Here is a 25,022-nt window from a genome sequence, read left to right as displayed (position 1 = left end):
TTAATTCCAATAACTAGTGAGGGCAGGATCAAATTGCATTTCCACCCAGTCTGCTGGCACCAGTTAAGCTTTGCACATTTGAAGCTCTGCTACGGTATGTGCTCCCAATGTCACCATTGTGGCCAACCTGATTTTGTCAGCCCTGAACTCTGGGGCAGGGTCCGGAAACTCAGTATACCTATGCCCAAATGCTCTTGGGGACCCAGTCCTGTAAGAATATTTATATGAAACTGAATATACACCAACGACATCAAATTCAGTGCAAAATATAACAGCCACAAGGTGGGAGACTTTGATTCATTTCCCTTCTCCCCCTGAGGAGTTTGGACCCACATCTCTAGCCTCTTAAGGGAGTGCCCTAACTAGAGCCTGTGAGGGTAACCCTGCTCTCCTTTGGCTGGAGCTGGGCCATTACGCAGACAAAAATGCAAGTGCCAAGGGGCAGGGAGTAGAGAGAAGTCAGATGGGGTAGTCAGGGGCTGCAAACTCCATCCTCTAGAGATAGGTCTGGGCTCCCCTCCAGGTGTCACTTCTGCAGGTTTATTAAAAGTTAAAGGTACTTCAGCCTCCTGAATGATTGCATTTATGGCTTGGCTAGAGTGTCAGGCTCCTTTCAGTTCATTCTGCCTTGTAACCCCTTTTCTGCAGTGCCAAAGCTCCAGAAGGAAGGACTGAGGGTCCAGTATGGGTAACTGCAATTTGTGAAGGTACATCCTCAGTCTAAACTCAGACCTGTACTCATTTCCTGGACAACAGCTCTTAGCACTCAGCCTTGCGTTTTTGTTTTCTTTTCAAAACAGGCGAAACTAGTCTGAGGTACTTAAGACAATTTCTTCTTGACATGAACACAGGAGCACCTTCAAAAGCAGCCCAGTGCTACACACTGGTTAGCCTGCTTGAGGCAACAGTTCACCCCCACATATCCTCCAAACTTCTATTCAGAATATGAATGTATTTTGCTTTCTTCATTTGGTGAAAAAAAAAGAAAAAAAGAGAGGCATTGTACATTTAAAAAATCCTAACCAATAAAGACTATGCAGTTAAAGGGTTATCAGCAAAAATGATCCAGCTTTACAGTGGCAAAATAATGGTTTCTAAAGATGGGAGAAATTGAAGCAGGACAGGGTCAGCTGTTCAGGGAGTTTGTGGGGAGATGGAAAGTGGGGCATGAGTGAAATAACCTACAGTACACATGGCTTTCAGGGGACTTTAAGGAGAAGAAATAGAACTGTTTCAGGGAGAGGTAGATTGAGAAGAGCGTAGGTGGGCATCTCTCCTCCTGCACAGTGCAGCTCTCACTGCCATGGATCCTCTCTAAACCTCTGGAGGTACAAGATGCTCCATCAAAGCATTCAGAGATATCTCACTTCCCCAGGACACAGTACCTATGTCCATATGCCCCTCAGCCCACATGAAACAGTTGTCCTTGGATTTTTATGTTAAATAACTTTTATCTGCATCCATCCTTCATGGAATAAGAAAAAAAATCAGAATGCTACATCTTTGGATCAGGAAAGCTCTGAGCCACAGACAGCTGGAGACCTGAAGACAATGCTGGAAAGTTGTCATGATACTCTCTCCTGTTTCTTACATTCTTCACAAGACCAGTATCTTGGGTTAGCTACACTACTAGCCTGAGCTGATATGGCTGGTTTTATGCCCTTCTGAACCTCACCAGTGGTTCTGTTTCAGGCTACAGTTAGCAGGTTTCAGTGGAGGGAAAGAGAAAGGCAAGAGTTTGGGCCAGAGCCCACCCTGCTTTGGGCAGAGATGGGGCAGGGCTGCGCTGTGGACCCAGAAGTAGAGAACTGCCAGCAAACGGCTGTTCCCTCTCCCCTTCCTCCCCACCCCAAAGTGGGCTTGAATTCCCCGTTGGTACCAGAGAATCAAGCAGGTGGAGGTGCTCAGCTGAGGACATATGATCTTTGTCCCCTTACACACTTTTAGACCAGATAATTTGCTGTACCTTGCAGGATCCCACCATGTGTAGCTGTGGTTTGGGGTGACTTTGTGGAAACAGCTAACACTTCAGAGTCTGTGGACTTAACATCCACTTTGTTATCCAGGTTATCTATGTGTTGCTGACCATTTTAGCAGATAGAATAGAGAAGCAGAGAGGGAGTGAACCACAGATGGAATAGAGAAGTGAAGAAGGAAGGAAACATAAGAGAAGAACTAAGAAAACTCACAAAGAGGAAGAAAAAAGAAAAAAAAGGAGAAAGGAGGATAAGAAAAAGAGAAATAAAGAGCCAAAACAGCAGCAAGCCTAAACTGTACTCAAAGGGCACTTCGTATGCACATTGAAATGACTAGAGATGGTCCACAAAGCTTAAGTACTGCTAGGGGCATTACCAGTAAGGCCCTGTTGCAGGTGTTCAGTGGTTAACCCAACCATACTGCTCTGTGACCTCCACCCACTGTCTTGTTAGGCAATTGAAAAGTAGTGAGAATGATAGCAAAGGTTTTGCTAAACTAAAGACAGAGCACACATGAAAGCAACGAGAGGGACACCAAACCATTTTGCTAAACTGAGGACACAGCACTCATACTAGAGAGAAGAAAAATGTCTACACCTACCTCACTACAGCATCAGGCAAATTTTTTTTAAACTAATCAATGCCACCATTGAAAAGCAAATTGTGCCATTAACCACTCAATAAGCACATCTAATGCCACAAACAGTGCCCCAGCTTTGGCAGGGTGGGTGGTGGGACTGCTCCAGACTTTCAGTGGAGGAAATCTCAGAATCTAGTTTAACACCTTCAATAATTATCAAAACAAAAATGATCTGTAAGTTATGGAAAAGTGAATGTGTATTCATTTTGATACTATTTTAAGCATTTTCTCTATTACAAGAAATACCAAAGTAATTATACTCCTGTAAAAGTGTTCATAGTGTCTTGCTCCCTGAAAATTGAGTACAAAACCAAGTTACACATATATCCAAGCTGATTCCAAAAGCCGCTCTATAGGCAGTGCAGGCAAATGGGTATGTTTCCTAAACTTCTGTATTTCCCAGATAAAATAAAACAAAAATGATGTAAATTAAAATGTTAAAATTTGGGAATAACAAAGACAATGCAAGGAGGGTATTTCTATTGCACAGTTTTCTGAGAGAAGACCCTTTTCTTTGTATTGGTATCATCTCCAGACAATATTAATGCAGCTACACTGCATAGGAAGCCCTTAGAGCAGAAGGAACATCTAAAATGATAAAACTTCAAACATGAAGCAATGAAGACATGCCAAAACAGAGTCAATGAAGAAAAAAAAAAGATTATTTAATATATAAAATATCTTTGAAAGTTCATTGCTTGTTGCATCTGTTTACTGTGTCATGTTACGCTGTTTAAACGTCAGACTTTTTAATCAGTTAAGTTTCTTAGGTGTGTGATTGTATGATTTCCATTAAGTTTGTCTGCAACGGTTACCATCTGTTAACATATTGTCCCAGGATATAAGTTTTTTTTTTCCATATGTATACAATACTTTTGTCAAAAGTATCAAATTTTGGTCATAGCATAGATGGGTTCATATCTCATTGGACAACAGAACCCATAACAAATAACAAGGAAAATTGTGAAGGGTTAGTTTCAGAGTTCATTGGAATTCTTTCCATAAGCCTTAGTGAGCTCTGATTATGCCCCAAGAAGAGTTACCAAGGTTATCAGTTTTCCTTTAGCAAGCATTTGCTAAGAAAAAAGCCAGATTTGTTGATGGAAAGAAGAAGTTTTATCCTGAAGCCTGATACCAGCAGATGAAGGTAATTTCCCAGGGAGAAGTGAAAAGACACCGAGCTCCTCAGTACTATCATACTAATGTAGGAAGAAAAAACCTGATCTGGTTCACTTCTCATTTTCAGTCATTCCAGATCATTTTAATGAACAATTGTTTACTTGTTTCCAATTCAAATTATATTAATGATGGTAATCTAAAAGGGGAAGAGAAATATTTATGGCAATATCTTTATCTTGATAATGTTCTCCATTTAAGCAGACATATCTGTCTCATAAAAGGCATAGGACAAGAAGCCTTATCTCAGAAGACAATTAAGCTGATGGTTAAATCATGGACTTCATTTGACACCAGGTCTACATGCATGTGAGAGAGAGAAAACAAGTGTTTGTAGAAGTGGTATTGGAAAAGATTTGACTAAACTCCACAACGGCTATTTTTCCCAGCTCAGGCCTGTTTTTTTAAGGCTTCCCCAACATTTGTGTCTCCCTAATCAGTATCTGCACTCACAGATTTTGGATACTTTCCCTAAATCCATGTTTATTTTTGCAAGGTAGTCCAAATTTCTGTCTTCTCTCAGCTCCACACTGTGGCAGAAAAAGTGTTCCCTTCATTTAAAATGTAAATCATCTTTTAGGTTAGCTTCAAATAATGTAGCATAAGGACTTCAAGGCTGATTTGGGTCTATTAACATATACTCAGCTTATATATAACAGGTGCTCAGTTTATATACTCAGCTTGAGTATATTAACATACACTCAGTATATATTAATCAAGTCCATTTTTCAAACTTCTGTGCTTGAAATGTGGATATTTATGCCTGAAGGACATAGATGGAAAACACACCTTGCATGGGTTCTCTAAAGAATAAGAGAGTAGGGTTGACACTGATTTTAGAGGAGTTCTACTACGGGTTTGAATATGGTCTTTTAGCTTCTGCCCTCCTCTAATGACTATAGTCACTCAAGCTTAGAGAAAATAAAATACCTTAATTTGAAAAAAACTATACAAATAATCCATTATTGAATAACAATGGCAGTTTGAGCCAATATCTAGTGAACCTAGTATGAAATAACTCTAAATCTTTTGAGCATATTTAGAACTTCTGCATCATTCACCAAGGCAGCACCTACAAACAAAAATCTGACCATATAAATGGCAAGCAGGTGCATGGATTTTACAGACATGGAATATTATTATCATCTAGTCCAACTTCTTACTCAAGACAGGCCATAAAACCAGCAAAAAGACAAGGTACACTTGAAAACTATAGGTTAAAAACGTCCACATGACTGTTTTCCAACTCTCTGAAATTATGAAATTCCCAATAGAAAAGGAAATGAGGAACAGCAACATTATTGCACGACTTCACACACGCAATGGAGGCAGCAGAAAAGAAGTGAAAGAGAAAGAAAAAAGGGGCTTATGGAGGGTTCATGCTGCCATTGAAGGAAACTAGCAGGGAAAATCGTAAGGAGGGATCAGATGTGTAGGAACTGAAAATACTCGATTACCAGTAATGGATATATTCATGTTTGTACAGGTATTCCTGGCATTGTCAAAGTCTGACAAATAACTCAAAGCAGTGTAGATTCGGTAGGGAACACTGCTTCGCTGCTGAAAAGAGGTCAATTCATCATAGTAAAGCCCCTTTGGTCAGATCCTGAGACTGATGCAAGTTTTGCATAAATAGCAAATGAATGAAAACTAAGTAAAGAATTTGGTGCTTAGTTCAACAGCTGTATGACTGACTACATTTAAAAGCAAAACCTATTTGGAAGTGTGAACTGAATGAAGGAGATCCCCTTAAACCTATTAAGATAACCATAACCATCTCTATAATAACAGTTTACAAAAGTCAGTAATTGAAAAAAGAACAGCTGGTTGTTCAATAAGGCTGAAGCTCTCCAACTGCTCAACTTCAGCTCAAGAAATGTAATAGTGTGTCATTTGTCACTGATCCTCACCACATTCAACACAGAAACAGCTGTTAGATTTCATTCTTTCCTTATAGATGCCAATATTTCAGGCCCCAAGAGGAGAGCAGAAGTGCACTCTTACAGGACATGGTTTCTACAGTCATACCTGTTCAATTAAATGTGGAATTTCTCTTCCAGCTAAGAGAAGCTGTTCGGCCTATTCAGTCACCTTTAGAGTCCCTACACTTCCCTCTGTTTCATTGTCTTCTGAAATAGCAAACATAAGTGCAAACCACCTAATAAAGTAGCCCGTTTCCCTTTGTCAGAGGGTACATATCACTTTCACTCATCTTGGTCTCATTTCTGATTTTACCATTGTGTTGCCCAAGAGCAAAATCAGAACAGTAGTAGTCAGTATTTAAGCTTGAGAAACTTCATAACCTCAGATTTTTATGGCTGGGCTTATTATTAGTCTATAGACAGAAGGCACTTTCATACAGGGAGCAGAATCTTGGTTCCACTGAAGTCTAAAGAAAATTTGCTATTGACTTCAGTATAGAATATTAACTGGAGACTGTAACAATGCATATGCTTGTAAAGTGAATAGCATGATTTTCATACTTTTTTTAATCCTTTGTCTGTAGAAATATGACGAGTGGAAATGAGAAAGTAAATGGTGATTCATATTTTGTATTAAACTTTCTTCCTCTTTCATGGAAGTTAACTCAACAACATTATTAGCTGCTGCATAGATATTCTATTTTGGAAATACTTCAACAACTATCTGAACTCACTGTAGCTTTTCTTTTATTTTTTTGAAAGAGCAGGGAAAGAGCTTATTTGTGGTTCTATTTTTCAAAATAGTGTATTTCCAAATATGCTTATTTACATAAAGAAAGAAACTGTGAAGATGTTTGTCTGTTCTAAAGAAATCAACTTTTTAATAAGCTCTCAGTGCTAGGTTTGAGGGTTTTTTTTATGTTTAAGTGCCAATACAGCATGGAAACCTCTGTCTCAGTGAGCTTTCTGCACCAAGTTTTCAAAACTGAGGAGCTGAAATACTACTGATAAAAGCTAGAATTTTTAATGTCTATCCAATTTTAAACTAACCTCAATGTTTAGAATCACACACCGCTGTGCCACATAACATTACATTTTAAATACAGTGCTGAAGAAAGAAGTTTTATAGTGCTTATATAGGAAACACAAAAGGTCCCTAGGAGATATTTAAAACAAAAATTTTTCAATTCTCTCCCCTTTATTTATTGTTGAGTATTAAAATGAGATCAGCTACTCCAGAGTCAGACAGAAAAAAATTATTGGGGAACTGTGCTATCAAAATCTTTAAAGTTCTCTACTGAAGCTATTTAAAGAAGAAGGGACTGCTCCTTAACTATTTCTTGCACGGTGGTCAAATCTGTACTATCTTCTATGGTTTGCTCAGGACTCGCATTTTTATGGAATTAAGTTCTGGTCAAGGTGAAGATCATGCCTCCATTCAAATTAGCAAGGGTTTGCTACCAACATGAAAGGAGATCAGAAGAGAGACTACATTTAATCTTTCCTCAATTAATTTCTACATCATGGGGTTTGGCAGATTGAAGGGGAAAAAAAAGCAGCAAGGTGATCATATTTAGACTGCAAATCTGTACTTTCCCTCCCCTTTTAGGTGCTCTTCTGTTGGATTATGGAGCACCTCTCTGATTGTGCTGGTCACTGACTGTTTAAACACTTTCCCTTGTAGGCTTGGTCCTGTGATGTGTGTAGCCGTGGACAGCGGAATAAACTCACACGCTCAGTGAAAGCAGCCAAAGGTTAGTAGTGCAAGGAAATTATTTCTTCCTAGTAATTTCAAGCAGTTCTACAGCCTCTGTCATAACTCCATGTTCCAGAAAGACTGAAATTTTGCATAAAACAGGCTGTGGAAGAAGGGAGTAACCCACAGCCAAGACACAAGAGAGCAACTAGACACAGCTCACTGTCACTTCTCTGTGTTTTTGGCAGCATTTCAGTAATCTAACAAAAGCAGTAAATAACATAGCTGGATTCTCAATTGCTATGGGCTTTCTGAAGTATTTTATACCCATATTGCTGGGAAAGAATCAGATACACAAGATGAAAGATATTTGAGGGACAGGCCCATACTTTGAAGGGAAAATTTTGGTCTACAGGCATATTTTGTGTTCAAATTGTGTGAGTTTAACTTTGCTTAAAATGAATTTTGAAAAAACTTTTTCCCTTTTGGAAAGAAGTGGAGTCTTTTTCAGTATTCAGAGGATTCCCTTCCACTTGTCCCTTTTTAATAAGTCAAGCTTTTGTACCCAAAGAGTCTTCAAGATCTAATTGTTCCTTATTTTGCCCAGGGAGTTAGGGTGACAAGGAAACATAGCAGAAGGCATACTCCCTAACAACCCTCTCTGATGGAATATACACATTATATATTACATATATACACATACACACACACAAATACAGAGTATATATATAATGTGTATATATATAATGCATATATATATGTACACTATTTCCAATCAGTGAGCTAGGGACTGAAAGTCACATCCTGGAATAATTATTAGATAGTTGTCCCAGTTGTAAGAAATATTTTTTTAGCCTTTTCCACTATCACAGGTGGTTTTTGAATCATCAGTTTAGAGATCCTGCAATTTTTGCTTCAATTACTACTCCTTCTTCGTGTATTGATTGATCCCTTTGTCTAAATTTTCCATCTTAAAGTTTTGTCACTGAGCCTTTGAATTCACACAGTATCTCAAAGATAATTCCACAGTCTACCCTGTTAGAAGGAAGCAATCTGTTTGCAAGCAGGTTTTTAAGATGCCTTCTCTTGTCCACAGCCTAACTAGGTCACAGAGATTTGCTTTTATCTATCTTTAGATGCAGGTTTATCCAGCACGGAGCTTCCTGAAAAAGAAACAGGAGTGTCTTTAGTACTCCAACCACCTTCATGCTCTCCACCCAGCATTTCCAAGAACAGTGTTATAAATAGCATCAACATGTTGTAGATGACAGAGGGAAAATATGTCTAGTTTTCCAACCTAACCTCTGCCTGGTTGGATAGATGCATGTACACAAACACACACATGTTCAGGCCACTGCATCCCTCAGGAGGACAAGGATGTCGTGAGGTTATACAGGGAGAAAATTAGAAGGGCCAAAGCCCAGCTAGAACTTAATCTGGCTACTGCCATAAAAGGTAATAAAAAATGTTTCTATAAATACATTAGCAACAAAAGGAGGGCTAAGGAAAATCTCCATACTTTATTTGATGTGGGGGGAAACATAGTCACAAAGGATGAGGAAAAGGCTGATGTACTTAATGCCTTCTTTGCCTCAGCCTTTAATAGTAAGACCAGTTGTTGTCCGCATGCCCAGACCCCTGAGCTGGATGACAGGGGCGAGGAGCAGAATGAAGCCCCCATAATCCAAGGGGAAATGGTTAGCGACCTGCTACACCACTTAGACACACACAAGTCTATGGGGTCGGATGGGATCCACCCAAGGGTACTGAAACAGCTGGTGGAAGTGTTCACCAAGACACTTTCCATCATTTATCAGCAGTCCTGGCTAACTGGGGAGGTCCCGGTTGACTGGAGGTTAGCAAATGTGACGCCCATCTACAAGAAGGGCTGGAAGGAGGATCTGGGGAACTACAGGCCTGTCAGCTTGACCTCGGTGCCAGGGAAGGTTATGGAGCAGATCATCTTGAGTGCCATCATGCGGCACGTACAGGACAAGCAGGTGATCAGGCCCAGTCAGCATGGGTTTATGAAAGGCAGGTCCTGCTTGACTAACCTGATCTCCTTCTATGACAAGGTGACTCGCTTAGTGGATGACGGAAAGGCTGTGGATGTTGTCTACCTGGACTTTAGTAAAGCCTTTGACATCATTTCCCACAGCATTCTCCTGGAGAAACTGGCTGCTCATGGCTTGGATGGGTGTACTCTTCACTGGGTAAAAACCTGGCTGGACGGCTGGGCCCAAAGAGTGGTGGTGAATGGAGTTAAATCCAGTTGGCGGCTGGTCACAAGTGGTGTTCCCCAGGGCTCAGTAGTGGGGCCAGTTCTGTTTAATATCTTTATCAATGATCTGGACGAGGGGATCAAGTGAACCCTCAGTAAGTTTGCAGACACCACCAAGTTGGGCGAGAGTGTTGATCTGCTTGAGGGTAGGAAGGCTCTACAGAGGGATCTGGACAGGCTGGATTGATGGACTGAGGCCAACTGTATGAGATTCAACAAGGCTGAGTGCCGAGTCCTGCACTTGGGTCACAACAACCCCACGAAACGCTACAGGCTTGGGGAAGAGTGTCTGGAAGGCTGCCTGGCAGAGAAGGACCTGGGGGTGTTGGTCAACAGCCGGCTGAGTATGAGCCAGCAGTGTGCCCAGGTGGCCAAGAAGGCCAAAGGCATCCTGGCTTGTATCAGAAATAGTGTGGCCAGCAGGACTAGGGAAGTGATCGTCCCTTTGTACTCGGCACTGGTGAGGCCACACCTCGAATACTGTGTTCAGTTTTGGGCCCCTCACTACAAGAAAGACATTGAGGTGCTGGAGCGCGTCCAAAGAAGGGCAAGGAAGCTGCTGAAGGGTCTAGAGAACAAGTCTTATGAGGAGTGGCTGAGGGAACTGGGATTGTTTAGCCTGGAGAAAAGGAGGCTGAGGGGAGATAAGAGACCTTATCGCTCTCTACTACTACCTGAAAGGAGGTTGTAGCGAGGCACATGTCAGTCTCTTCTCCCAAGTAACAAGCGATAGGACGAGAGGAAATGGCCTCAAGTTGCACCAGGGGAGGTTTAGATTGGATATTAGGAAAAATTTCTTCACCGAAAGAATTGTCAAGCATTGGAACAGGCTGCCCAGGGAAGTGATTGAGTCACTGTCCCTGGAGGTATTTAAAAGAGGTGTAGATGTGGTGCTTAGGGACATGGTTTAGTGGTGGACTTGGCAGTGTTAGGTTAATGGTTGGACTCGATGATCTTAAACGTCTTTTCCAACCTAAACGATTCTATGATTCTATGATTCTATAGAGCCAAGGCAAAAGGTAGCAGCCTTATTTAAGATGAACCAAAATTTATAACCAATATTTTAGGTGAACCCCAAATTCAGGAGAAGCTCCCTGTATGATCAGTGGAACACAACATTTTGCCAGAAGAAAATTATTTATCTGCCTTGTCACACTGTACCACTAGAAACGCTCGGAGCATTCTTAGGTGTCAATTACTCTGGAGACCTGGGGGGTTGTTGACATTAATTATATATTTAGTTTTATAGTAGAGATTTTGCCCACCTATTTAGAAACAAAAAAACCCTAGAGTAAGTCTATAAAACTGAATGTAATTTGGAGAGTTGTCATAGGTCTTTCCTCCCCCAAATCTGCCAGGTAAATATCTCTAGGATTAAAACAAAGAAAATAAATTAATCTCCGCCTTCTTATTACAATACAAAGTGAGAGAAGCCAGGAAACACAGTGCAAAACCTGATGGTACACAGTGTCCTTAGATCACTTGGCCATTGTTTTCTCTCACAGCAGCACATGTTAATGATACAAAGAAGTTTAACATTTTTTGGCTTTGGCTTTTCATGTCACAACCATAATAAATGTGCACATCATTGTTTATATTGCTATATCCTTTAGATGCACCGCCAATTTCTAGAGCCTGTGCATGCACAGCCAAGGACAGGATTTTGCCCACAAATAGCCTGGCTGAATTAAATTAAGCAGAAACATTGCCATACAGATTCAGTTGCAAAGTAGTGTGTCATGGTACAGCATGTTTATGTTGCCAAGATGTTGTATAGGTCAAACTTGATTTAAACCACCAACCCTACTCCAGGAAGACCAAAGCTTCTTTGTTCTTCACTAACCAATTTAATTCTGCTTCAAAAGGCCTTTGTCTTATATAAGCCTAAGACATCCTTAGTTGCATTTAGTTAAAAAAACTCAATAACCTCCAAAACAATAAAATAGACAATAAAATGTTAAACCCAGGAGAATAGGAAGAAATAAAGAGATTTGGGTTTTTGTTTGTTTTAAGGAATTTGGGCAACACACAAAAAAATCAAATATGATGAAGAACGAAGAAACGAGTTTTAATGTGGACAGTACCCGAGCCTCTCCCTTCTCCCGCTGCCTGCAGCCACTGAGCCCTGTAACAAAGCCACACAGAACAACTCCATTTGGTGAAGAATTCAGACCACACCTCTCACATTTCCGCTATGGCCCTCCTCCTCTTGGAGACATGGAAACATTCCAGGGGTCCTTGGAAGGAGGGTCTCGGAAACGCAAGAGCATGCCAACAAAAATGCCTCCTTCTATCACCCTCGAGGGTTCCTCATCACCACCAGACAGACCTGAAGATCACAATGACATAGGGTCTTCCAGTCTCCCTTTGGTGTTTCAACAGCCAGCACAGCCCAAGTACAGTTCCCAGATGATCGACCTCTGCAACTTTGGTTTTCAGTTCTACAGAACTCTCGAGCACCTTGGAGCCAAGTCCATTAAGCAAGAATCAGTGAAGCCTAACATAGCATGGCCCAGTAGCCCAGCATTCATGCAGGCTCCTTACCCTTATTATCCTAAAGTCCACCCTGGCTTAATGTTTCCTTTTATTGTGCCACCAAACTTTCATTTCAGGAACCCCTTTCAAATGAAAAGACTTCCAGAGCCACCCTTCAGGAGGGCTGAAGTACGAGAAAGTGGTGAAAATAAACAGAAAGTGGAAAGAGTAGATGTCAACCTTCAGATAGATGACAGTTACTACGTTGATGTGGGGGGTGAACAGAAACGCTGGCAATGTCCCATGTGTGAGAAGTCCTATACATCCAAGTACAATTTGGTCACTCATATCTTGGGGCACAGCGGCATTAAGCCACATGCTTGCACCCGATGCGGCAAGCTTTTCAAGCAGCTGAGCCACTTGCACACGCATATGTTGACACACCAGGGCACTCGGCCACATAAGTGCCAGGTGTGCCACAAGGCTTTCACTCAAACCAGTCACCTTAAGAGACACATGATGCAACACAGTGACATCAAGCCTTACAACTGCAGGATCTGTGGCAGAGGTTTTGCCTACCCCAGCGAGCTGAAAGCACATGAGTCTAAGCACGAGAGTGGCCGAGAGAACATTTGTGTGGAGTGTGGTCTGGACTTCCCAACCCTGGCCCAGCTGAAGAGACACTTAACAACCCACCGTGGCCCTATACAGTACAACTGCACTGAATGTGATAAGACCTTCCAGTACCCGAGTCAGCTGCAAAACCACATGATGAAGCACAAAGACATCCGCCCGTACATCTGCACTGAATGTGGCATGGAGTTTGTGCAGCCCCACCATCTCAAACAACACTCCCTAACTCACAAGGTAAGCCAGCACGGGTTGCACTCTCACCTTGCGTTGGAAGACAGCACAAGGATTACAGGCTACTAAAGATACACATATGTACCTCCTTGGAAAGAAGGTAATCAGTCTATAGAGCCTCACGCTGGCCCTTTGCCAGCTGGAGAGTTTTCTGCAGAGCAAAAGCCCCAGCAGCGCTGGCAATAGTAGAAGCTAGATGTCTCTGTCAGCCTTAAGAAAGTACACATCAAACGTGCTTTGTTATAAAGAGGAGTTCAGTTAAACCACCTGTATTACTTCCCAAAACTGTATTCACATCTCTCTGTTTCTGGGTTTTATCTTCAGAATGACCTTCTGTAACACAACATAATTTTGTAGAGCTGTACAACCCCCCCCAAAATTTTGACAGAAATTTTCTACTGAAAACCTGTTCTATTGCTTTGCTCCCTTAGTTGGAAAGTAGGTGGATTTGCAGTAGACTGTATGTATGCAGCAAAAGAAAGTGTATTATTACTCATCAGATTTTGAAGAATCATTATAATAAGACATTTAGGGGGAAAAAAAACCCAAACAACCTAAGAAAAATTCCCCTTTGTGCATAAGTTATCCAGAATGCCAGTTAATAAAAGTGGACAGGCAGGACCATAATCCCAGCCAATTCGTATCAGATGGCAGTCTTGCCACTGCTGACACCAACGACAGCAGAGTCAGTTTAGGCTAGGAGCAGGCTTTGGAACACATTCAGAAAGATCACTTTCAAAAATAGGAAAAATGTAACTATTCCATTCAAGAATGTCTGAAATTGGCTTATCCACCTTTACAAAAATGTTGTTAAGACAAGTCAAAACCCCCTACATGTTATCAAAATTTGCTTCCAGCTTTGCATATTTTTCCTTTAACACTTGAATTTTGGCTTTTATATGAAAAACATTAAAAATCCAGAAAGCTACAGCATTTCAGTCTTAAGACACATTTTCTTTTAAAAACCAACAACCTCTACTTCCACATTTGCTTTTTCTTCCCTACTACATGATTATAATTTCTGATCTTTTTGGAGATTCCCTAGTCTTTGGATTTACCATGCAAAATTCTACTAATTTAAGACTTGGTATTTTTTTGTCACAGGAAATGCAATGCCCCTGAGCCTTTAGAGAGCTTCTGCTTCTTTCTCCACAGCTGCAGGTGGATTCAGCTGTGAACATAATTAACAGTACTTAGCTGACCAAATGCAGCCTCACATCAGATAGGCAGACACTTAAAGCCGCTGTTGGTGTTCACAGTTTTAGCTTTGCAATTAACTGTGAAAACCACTGACTGGCATGAAAGTAGAGATCGTTTCAAGTCTTCTTTGTAATGGGGGCCTGCAGGAGGAGTAATTGCTTGCAGCACTTCACTAGTAAATCCTCATTACCTTCAACTAGTTATACTCAAACTCTTAAAGTGTTTAGTGGTAAATTCATTGATTTTCATGGCATCTAAATGACTTTTTGAGGAGCTGGCAGTTAGACCACATAGGTGTGAGCAAGAATATTGAATTATGTGTTAGTAAATTGACTGGATGGCACAAAAGGTGCTAGAAAAACTCTGTAAACACCGGATAAAATGAGATCACTCCATTAGGATTAGTGCCAGTCCCACTAAGAGTGAACAGTTTTTTCTCTTCATTGAATGTAACATGTATATCCTTATTTGGTGACATTGCTTTACTACTTCTCGATTACTTCAGGTTATTTTCTATAGCTTTTTTCAAAACAGGGCTATGTCTTTTTTAGAAGGCAATGACGTTCAATTATCAAAGGCAAGCACTACTTTAGTCTCTTAACCGGTCAGCTTTTATTCTTGGTCAATAAGTGTACACATTTGATCAATACTTTACATAAGCAGCAGAGTAGGACAGAGAAGCTCTGCTAGTGACTATGTCTCATTGATTTGTAAACTTACTGATGGAAAAAACCCTCTTATTTCATTAAGCTTACATTTTGTTTTCCTTCTCTGCTTCTCAGATTCTTGTAAGGATTTGCCAGGAAAAAAATACATAAGTATCTATTACTTGAGCAAATGATGTTAAAAGTGAAATAATTTATTACCTACTTTGCTAATGCAGAAAGAATAATTCATATATTGCTGTGCTGAAGATGAAATGATCTAGAAAATTTTCCATCTACAGACTTTTCTGATTTTTTCTTTTCTTACAGGGTGTGAAAGAGCACAAATGTGGAATTTGTGGCCGGGAATTTACTCTGTTGGCCAACATGAAGCGACATGTTCTGATCCACACCAACATCAGAGCCTATCAATGCCATTTGTGCTTCAAGAGCTTTGTGCAAAAGCAGACTCTCAAGGCCCACATGATTGTTCACTCTGATGTCAAACCCTTTAAATGCAAGGTACGTGCATTTGGTGACAGAGGCATTAACCCACTGGATATTTCTGTGATATTATCATCTTGCGATATGGTAGAATTAGAAAAAGAAGACTTGCTAACACATACTGCAGTTGCATTTAAATTAGCATAAACCAGCCTGGTTTTCTTTCTTTATCCAGGTTCTGCTTATGTAGCACAAAATAATGGAGGTAAATATCTGTGGTATACTCCCTTCCCCTTCAATACCAGTAACTTTCATCCTCAAATATTTTCTTCTGCTTCGTGAGCATTTAAATGCCACGGTTTGAGGACAGTAAACATACCTGACATTTGCTTAGTACAGCCATCCAAACCAAAGTCTAAAAGTGCTTAATAGCTTGAAACACTGACTAAAAACATAGATGAAGTTGTGCACCCTACAGAGGACCATGGAAAAGCAGCAGCCATGACTTCACATAGTGATGCTATACGACAGTTCAGGGAAGGACTCAAAGAAAGCCACAGCAAAATACAACTGCAGAGTGATTTGAATGGGCCAAGTGTAATTACCAGACTGAAATTCAGGGCAGGACATCAGTATCCTAACAAAACAGCCTCCAAGATCATCTGGCCTTTTTAGGATCCTGCACGAAATCCAGTTTGCTGCATCCATCTAGCACATTGGAGGCTGACATTCCCTTTCCATCCTCTCTTCTCCTCCCTCCCCATAAACCTTTGAGGCTTTGGCTTTCTTGACCGTGCTCATCTCTAATATCTTCCTTATGAATTATACATGTTTGTATTCTTACTCAGTATTGGACACCACATCTGTTCCTTTTGCTGCCTGTTTGGTTCATTACTGTAGTCATACCTCGTGAAGTCAAAGGTTGTAGGTTTTATTCCCACTTTGATTTAAGAGGGCTATAAATACAGAGTGGACCATATCACCCAGTTTATGTGTAAGTAACTGAAGATTGATCTGGAAGCAACTTCTAGAACTCTTTCATACAACATCTTCATGGAATTAAATATTTTCTTAAAAGGAACATTTCATCGAGAAGCAAAGCTGGATGAAAAATTTTAAATGGAATTACTTTCTCTTGAAAAATGTAGGACTTCAAAATGTCATAGGAAAATATGGCATTCAGTGATAAGTTTAATAGGAAAATGTCAAAATGAATCTTTTTGACTTCCTTATTTTGCTTTGATAACTTTGAAGCATTTCACTTTGAAAAAATAAGAGCAAAATCTTTCAACTTTAGCATTTTCTTTCATTTTAATTTATGTCCTATTAAAATGTTATTTTGTATACTAGGACTTATGTTATTCTATATTGATAAAATAGTTTCTGTTACTGGAATGCTTGGGTAGTTCCATGTCAAGTCTGCTGGAGACTTTCGTTCTTTAAGAACACCTGCAAACCTGTCTTTCTTTCCTATTTGGTCAAAGTCCCCCTCTGACCCCTCAAATTTCAGAAAAGAAACTCAATTGTTTGATCAGCTGTTCTGCATGCAGTATCTGGACCCACACTATTTTTTAGGTATGTGCAGATTAACTGGAAGTTTGTGTTCAGGTTAGGATTTGAGGATGACAGACTATTAAAACTTGGAGATGGCAATAGTTTGAACCGGGAACCGGAGTACCACCAGTATTTTTTCCAGCCAGTAACAAAAGCTTTACAGGAACACCTGTTTTTCTTATTTTTTTACTTCTCTGTCCCCACCCAATGTTCCTAGGAGGAAAGAAACAAGTAAGCACAGTGAACCAGTTTCTCCTGTGGCTGAAGGGGTATATGAATCAACATCACTGCACCTGAACAGAGCAGAGATTGTAACAATAAGCAAAGGCAGAATCAGGAATTGCTCTTTGGCACTAGGAACATCCCTTGCCTCTCTGACAGAGCCCTTGAAAGACTCGAGCAAGTATTTCTGGCTGGTATTCAGAGGGTTAAGGCAATGACCAGATAGCAGCCTTTTGGCACCAAGCTCCTCCTCAGCAGAAGGAAGGATATAGCTGTATGAACAGCCTGCTTAACAATGGCTCACATGTCCCCGGGGAACTGCCTGCAAATAGATTTCATCTTGCTTTCTCTTGTACTTTTCAAAGCTTCCTGTTTTCTCACGGTCCTTTTGGACAGTTTACAGTCTTTCTCCCTCTCCCTCTCTCTTTGAGGAAAGGAACACCCTTCTTATGAAGAAAAAAAAAAAAGAAGAAGAATGCAAGGGAAAGAGAGCACAGCAGTAGCCTTTCTACTTCACCACATGCAATGGTTTTCTTTACCTTATTCTCACAGCAAAAGAAAACATGAGGCTTTCCTATGTGTCTAATCACAGCTAAGCACAGACTATCTGAAGTGAGGGAGTAGCAAATAGCTGTCCCTTCTGTTTCCTCATCCAGCTGCAGCCTGGATCTGTGTTTGATTTTTCTCTGAAGAGTGAACTTCTCTGTAGCATTTAAAGGCCTGAATCCATGCTGCCTTGTTTAATTCTGTTTAAAAAAAAAACCACTGAAGAGTTCTGAAGGAATTGCACCGACTGGTACAATAGTGTTAATTCTGATTTGTAAAGGAAACTTCTATGAAATTTACAGTTGCTTTTAGTGCTGGTCAGCAATGTGCCAGACCTCCAGTAAAGAATGCAATGAAGTTTTCTCCAGCCCAGCCAAATATACTTTGCAGTAGATGTTTTGAACTCCACTTTTTTCCCATCTAAAATCATGGGTTTAGATCAGTAGTCAAAACCAAAGAAAATGTGAGAGATAAGTACTTTGAGAAGATACAAAACAGACTGACAGATCTAGAAGGGTGATACTTCATGTGGTGGCTTAGGAAGACAAATCTAGTGTTGAACTCATTCAGCTTTTTTAGCAAACTGTGCTGAAGTCCATTTCACCAGCCAGTGCAACAAAGTGTGTTCAGCAGAACTGCAGCTGAGGTCTTTCTTTTCAGGGCTTGAATTTTACTTTGTCTAAAGTAAACAGCCTAACAAAAGGTCCACAAGTAAACCATGTTGTTCCTGCTATTCCAAGATCTCTTGCATGAGCTTTGCATCTCCCTGAGTCCTAAGGTGCTCTGTGGTGAGTTCTGCTGGAGCTCCCTCCCATGCAACTGGCTCAGGGTCATCTTTCACACTCTGCTCATCAGTGCTTCGAACCCTGCCCTGTCACAGAGAAAGAAAATCTTGTACACCTTCCTAGTTTGGTCTGCAGACCCAGGCTGTTCTTTAAGCACTAGCTGTGAACGCCAGCTAGCTCTGAGTTGCTCTCTTCCAGCATGTGAGCCCCAAACCTGCTCCCTTCACTCTCTGGATCATGGACATTCATCTGAAAGTTGTCTTGTGCCTTTTGAAAAGGATAGGTTACCCAGAGACCATGCCACACAGAGCCATCGTTCCGAAAAACAATTTTCATATCAGCATTTCTTTCATTTTCCTGCCACACCTCTCTGCTCTGGTACCATTTCCTCATGTCCCCAGAGGAGATTTCAGGACAAGAACACATTACACATCCCTAAGACTGTGCATGACTTTGGGAAATGGAAAACCTACCCCCTTTATTCAGAGACACAAAACTTTTATGCTGTAAGGAACTATCCTTTAGGAAGTCCCCTGTCTTTTCATTATGAAGAAAGATAAATAAATGTTGCCTTGACAGAAACAAAATAAATTCTCCTACTAGACCTATTTTAATACTCAGTGTCTTATAAAGACATAGATTTGCATGAAGTACTGTAGCCATTCACCTGTTCAACCTGATTTTCCTTGATTACCAGTTTAGATAGAGAAGTAAAGACCTAGCTATTAGAAAGCAAAAGCTGGTGAGAACGTAGGTCAGCCACAATACAAGCAGATAACCAGCAGCCTTCTGCTAAGAGGTATTAGAAAGGTATTATTGGCATTCTTGTAGGCAGAGAAATATTGACATGTCATAGGTTTTTCCAGGAGCTGTCAAGATATAATCAGCTGCTGTACTTCCTTGCGAATTTTCTGTGCTCATCAGTGCTTCTTCTCCTCTTTGTTTCCTCCCAGCACTTTCAGAGTGGGTTTTTGGTGCGTTCATTTCCCTGAATATAAGTCATCCGGCATATTAGCTTTCTTTGAATGCAAAGAAGAGACAGTTCTCTTTCCTAAGTGCATGGATGACCCTTGGAATCAGATATCTTGCTTTTACAAATTAATAGCTCATTTTCAGTGGCTATTCTTCCCCCCCCCCCCCCCCCGTCTTGGTGAACATTTTGCTGATAAATTTATTTGCTAGAATGTTCATTTTAGCAAAATCACAGAGAGCAAATCACAGAAGAGAACTTATGCAGCTGAAGCAAATATTTTTTTAAAAACAAGTGAATATTTCCAGTCTCTTTCTTTTTGCAGCATTGACTCAGCTCTAATTTTTGTTTAAAAACAATACCCTTGCAAATTTTTATATTAATGAACTGCTTCCATTTTCCCTGAAGAGGTGGTTTAAAGTGCAAGATACGGTAGTGTTTCATCAAGGATCATTCCACTATCTACATTTCATCCAGATATTCCAGGTGATGGCTTGGTGAATTTGAATCAAAAAGTACTGTAGCAGACCTTCCATACTACCAAAATAAAATAAATCAGAAGTCAGATTAGACCAAAAATTTGGTGAAATCTCAGTAATTGCTATTTAGTAATTTTCTCCCAGATAAGTACATTACTTGATGGAAGTTTCAGTTACCCAGTAATGGTGATTCTGGCCCATACAGTAATAAATATCGTAAAAAAAAATAAAATCTGATGGTAAAAGTATTTGTCTAAAACCATTCCAAAAAAAGGAGCTGAAGTAGAACGCAAATACAGAAGTTTGCAGAGGATGGAAATAGCCACTTGAATATGAATAAAATTATAAATCCTGGTAAGGAAAGACTAGAAGACAACTAAGACTAGAAGCTTGTAATAGTGATGTCAAACTCTCGTGTCTTGAGAATACATTTGATTTATAAGGGACCAGACTACAAAAGGACCCATCTAGATAAACAACAACAACGACACCCCCCCCCCCCCCCCCCTTATTGTTTCATCAAAGGGAAACTTGCATGAACAATGGCTTGAGCTGGCAGGAACATGCTTCAGGGAAAGCTGAGTCATTCTTGCAGCCCCATGACTGTTTAAATTCCAGCTTACTCACCAGAGACACCAAAACACAGAAGTTGGTAAACAGAAGATAAGATGATCAGAGAAAAATGGGGGAGCAAGAAACAAAGAAAAAAAGAAATTGCTTTTTCTAGCTTTAAGCAAAATGTGCAGCCATTTCATTTCCACTTAAGGAGAAGTAATATTCTGCTTGACTGTTTCACAGAAACCCTTCATTGGTTTTACTTTGTATCTCCATCTCTGCCTGATGTTGTTCTTGATTAAAGGCTAGATTTATAAACTACAAATGAAATCGTTCAGCAGGGCAGAAAGTTATACTTTGAATTTCATTCAAGTTAAGAGCCTTCCAGGTTATGCACTTAAGCTTCTCCCCTCCTTACAACAACATTCCCTTCTTTTGGAGAATCCTTGACTATGTGTCCTAGTCACCAAATTTAAACAATGGCAGCAGTGCAGAAGGCCCTAGATAAATCAGACTCAACCATATATTCTTGTCTGTAGGATTTTTGTCTGTATCTTTGAAAAAAATATTGCAGCCAGAAGCTGCCAGGGCTTAAGTTGAGAAGAGTAGGTCCTATTTCCTTTTAAAACTTTCTTTTGAACTAATAATTTTCATTTTTACTGTTTTTACAGCTGTGTGGAAAGGAATTTAACAGAATGCATAATTTAATGGGACACATGCACTTGCACTCGGACAGTAAGCCTTTCAAGTGCCTCTACTGTCCCAGCAAATTCACCTTGAAGGGCAACCTAACCAGGCACATGAAAGTCAAACATGGGGTCATGGAAAGAGGATTTCATTCTCAAGGTAATATTTTGCAGTGAGGTTATTCTGAGAGATTTGAAGATGCATATCAGTAAACCTAAATGTGCTTTTTACCACAGATCCACGTTCTTGTACCATAGATCCAATGCTATTGGCAGAGATTGAATCCCATAAGCCTGGGAGGTTGTTATTAACTATCTATATTACTCCAGTGCTACAGATCAGAGATCCCCAAGGTATTCACACTTGTCTGAGAGACTTTTCAGACTAGATATCTGATGACACAGAGGTACAGACTGAGATGGAGGAGTAGACGGAGACAAAATGAGACAGTATTTATGAGCACAAAAGAAATAATTTTAGCGCACAAAGTTGCTGTCAGGTATTAGGGAGAATACGGTCAGTAGTGTAAGAGCAGAGGATTTATCAAGCCATACCAAACGTTCTTGCACTTAAGCCCAGGGCTCCCCATCCATCACTGTGAGAAGGTGCAATATCCACAGCACCACTTCTCCCAACATGTAGGTACCCCGAGAAACAGAGGAGAGCGAGCTGGTGGAGACGCAGCCTTACTGAGGCTGTGGCACATGTAGTTGGACAGAGGAATGATTGGATGACATGATCTTCCCGACTGAAGGTGTAGTTCCATTATTTTTGAATAAATGTTACAGTTTCAAGGGGCTTGATTCCCAGAGGCTGACAGACCACAGCCTAGCAGCCATGGACAAGCAGACATTTTTCCCCAGACACAACTGTTTAGGAGTTTACAGTTTTTCTCTCATGTTTGAGGTACCTCATGAATCATAAATTCATTCAAAGCTGACAGAAGCGAAAAATCTAGAAGATTTCATGGGTCTTGCTCACTGCTTATTGGATTCCAGTCTGGAATGGGAATGGAAGCCTGAATGGCTCTACATCCAGGAGCCTTGGTTATTCTGTACCATATTGACATAGCCAACGTTAGGCGAAGGCCATAGACTCAAGACCCAGTTTACAAAGAAGCATGTGAACAGGAGACACTCCTCCCCCATCTCAAAGTGTATGGATTTTTGACTACCCAGGGTCTCCTGCAAAGCATTTTCTATCTCCCACCTACCACATACACTTCCTAAAGTCAGCCTCATGTGTGCACACATGCCAATGCTATCTAAAGAAGTGGGGGAATTAGGAAGGATTATTTTGAGAGTTTGAGTATCCAAGATATTTTGTTTGTTAAGACTTTCTGGATAAATAATTCTTTCATGAGTAAGATTTCTTAGTATTCCTCAAATTCAAGCTTTAGGATAGCCTAGCAAGTATGTAACACACATACTTTAATGACATCTGGCATAAAATTTACAAAGATCCTAACAGGTAATGAAATAAATGGCTCTTTTTTTCCTGTGAATCTCCTACAGCACCATGCTAGTCACACAATTACTTGTAATTGAAGCCAGCCTAAGAGCTTTTCAGTGTACAGAGATTCTTCAGCCCTTGAGGCTTATCAGACACAAGACAATTTGTAAGGGCTGCCACCTGCTCATGAACCATTTTAACAAATACAACCTGTTGCAAAGTAGTAGCTGTATCTAGTGAGGCTGCATAGATCCTGCAGAAACTGGATTCCATTACTGAGCGATAAAACCAAACCAAACCAAACCAAACCAAAGCCGTAAAATAGTGGCTTTCATAGATATTTGCTATTGGGTGAAATCCTCACTGCAGTGCTGTCACTATTCTTTTAATTAAGATGGACTATGCCTGCAGTGTCTGAATCTTCTTCGGTGCGTCCTGATGCTCAGAGCATATTTAGAATCCACAGGTGCCTCCTGGGTAACTGTGGATTTCCAGCAAGAGAGGAGACACTCTGACAAATATTAAGACAAACCAGATCCAGGACTACACTTAGGCTTCTACTGCACTGCTCAAAACCATCATTTGTTTATAACGATTTCCTCAAGCTGAAGCACTATCTAGTGCATAGAGCTTTTCAGTGGCATGAGTGGCTTCTCAGTGGATGAAAGAGGAAAAATTAAGGAGAGTGGATGTTGTAGACTGCTGAGACTTGGTTGTCTTTTAATTTTTAAAGTAGTAACTTTGAACCAGAGTGTCCGTAGAACAAACACATTAATATGTTTTTAATCTCTTCCACTCCTCTGGAAAAAAAAATGTACATAACCTGGGACTTTGATTATGGCTTGTGATGCTTTAGATCAAAGTTTTCATTTAAAAAAAATAGGAAGGAGGAAGTGGGTATGTTCACTGGCAAAAATAGTTTACAAGAGGCCAGGCCACTTCACTTTTATCCCTAGCTCCCTCATCAAGTGTCTGGCATGTACAGCACAATGTTTTTTGTGTCCTGACCTGGCTGTGAAGTGTATACAATAGTACTTCTTTTAACAGCTTCTCAAAGGAGGTGCCATGAGATGTAAAAAGTAAAGTACCTGGCGACAGCTGAATGTAAGAAAGATATAGGTAAAGTATGAAATAGAAGGCTGCCTCAAGTTTTGCTTTTTTTAACCATGTATCATGTAGTAAAATTTCCTATATATAAATTGTTCCTTTTCTCCTCCTCTCAAACCACTACAAGGTTTTGGAAGAGGAAGAATTGCTCTGTCCCAGACAAATGTCTTGAGAAGCTTGGAACAGGAAGAACCCTTTGATCTTTCCCAGAAAAGCCAAGGGAAGGGAATCTCATTTCATTCGGATGGCGAGAGTGCCAAGGGAAGCTCATGCCAGGAAGAAGAGGAAGACAACTGCTATGAGGCAGAGCGGTACAGCCCTGCCATGTACCATGTCAACGACAACAACAAGCTGTACGTGGCTCAAGATCTGTCTGGCAAACCTGAGTGCATGATGAAGGACTTCAGAGAGTCCTACTGCAATGAGAAGGAAGAAGTGCTAAGTGAGGGAGGACTGGAGAAGAGAATAGGAAATTCAGACAAACAGGAGAGCCAAGCAGAGAGAGACCTTGCAAACAACAAAGAACACCTCAGCTTTAGATCCTTTGAAAAGGCCAGACTTGGCCACTCTCTCTCTGATTACTTGTATTACAAGCACAGGAACAAGAGTTTGAAAGAATTGCTGGAAAGAAAAATGGAAAAACAAACAATGCTTATAGGCATTTAAAATGGACATGTTAAAACAGCTGGAAAATGGGAACCAGATAGCTTTTAACATGAACTGTAATTTACCAAAGCCTGGAAGTTTGTAGTAGTCTTTAGAAATAAACAAGCCAAATTAATAAAATTAATTTAAGGTAAAACACGTACATTAAAAGAATAAAGCAGTCCAAGGTCACCAAGAAATGCAATAGATATTGAACAATAACATTTTTATACTTATCCATTTGATGTATAAGCAGAAAATGGGGTGGGTACAGAACTTTATTTTTCTTTATCTGGGGTGGTAGAGACTTATATGCAATTTTCTGTCTATCAAAAAGCAACATACATTAGTGTTTGATTTATTATCTGACTAAATATCTATGAACACTTCTAACCATACTTCTCAAAAAAAATCTGAAAATACTAAGTATTTCAGAGTATAAGCAAGAGTACTATTAAACATGGTGTGCATGAAAGTGCTGTCACTCTCAGAACTAACACAGTCCAAACACTTTCATTTACTGAAGTGACTATTAGTTCAACCACTTACAATGAGAAATGGGAAACAAATGAAGAAGAAATACTAATGTCTTGTGAGATAGTGAAGGGCAGCTCTGTAAGGCTTTGAAAGGACTGGAATTTATTATGGTCACAGAAGCTTTTCCTCTGGCCCAAGGCATGTTCGTGCTTTGCTGTTTCAATC

At 40.3% G+C, this 25,022-nt stretch overlaps 1 protein-coding gene across 1 annotated transcript in view; it reads left to right on the top strand.

The window, feature by feature from the left end:
* Positions 1-24,651, top strand: part of ZNF366 (zinc finger protein 366) — a 32,917-nt gene extending 8,266 nt beyond the window's left edge. The window contains exons 2-5 of the mRNA XM_050913360.1: positions 11,705-13,033; positions 15,205-15,396; positions 21,101-21,275; positions 23,803-24,651. Coding sequence (XP_050769317.1) covers positions 11,705-13,033; positions 15,205-15,396; positions 21,101-21,275; positions 23,803-24,341 — 2,235 coding nt within the window. The 3' untranslated portion in view covers positions 24,342-24,651. The remainder of the gene's footprint in view (positions 1-11,704; positions 13,034-15,204; positions 15,397-21,100; positions 21,276-23,802) is intronic.
* Positions 24,652-25,022: the final 371 nt, after the last annotated feature.

The sequence above is a fragment of the Gymnogyps californianus genome, chromosome Z, assembly GCF_018139145.2.
Source record: "Gymnogyps californianus isolate 813 chromosome Z, ASM1813914v2, whole genome shotgun sequence".
Classification (NCBI taxonomy): domain Eukaryota; kingdom Metazoa; phylum Chordata; class Aves; order Accipitriformes; family Cathartidae; genus Gymnogyps; species Gymnogyps californianus.
Note: the sequence above shows the minus strand (reverse complement) of the source record. Positions and strands in the feature narration are given on the sequence as shown.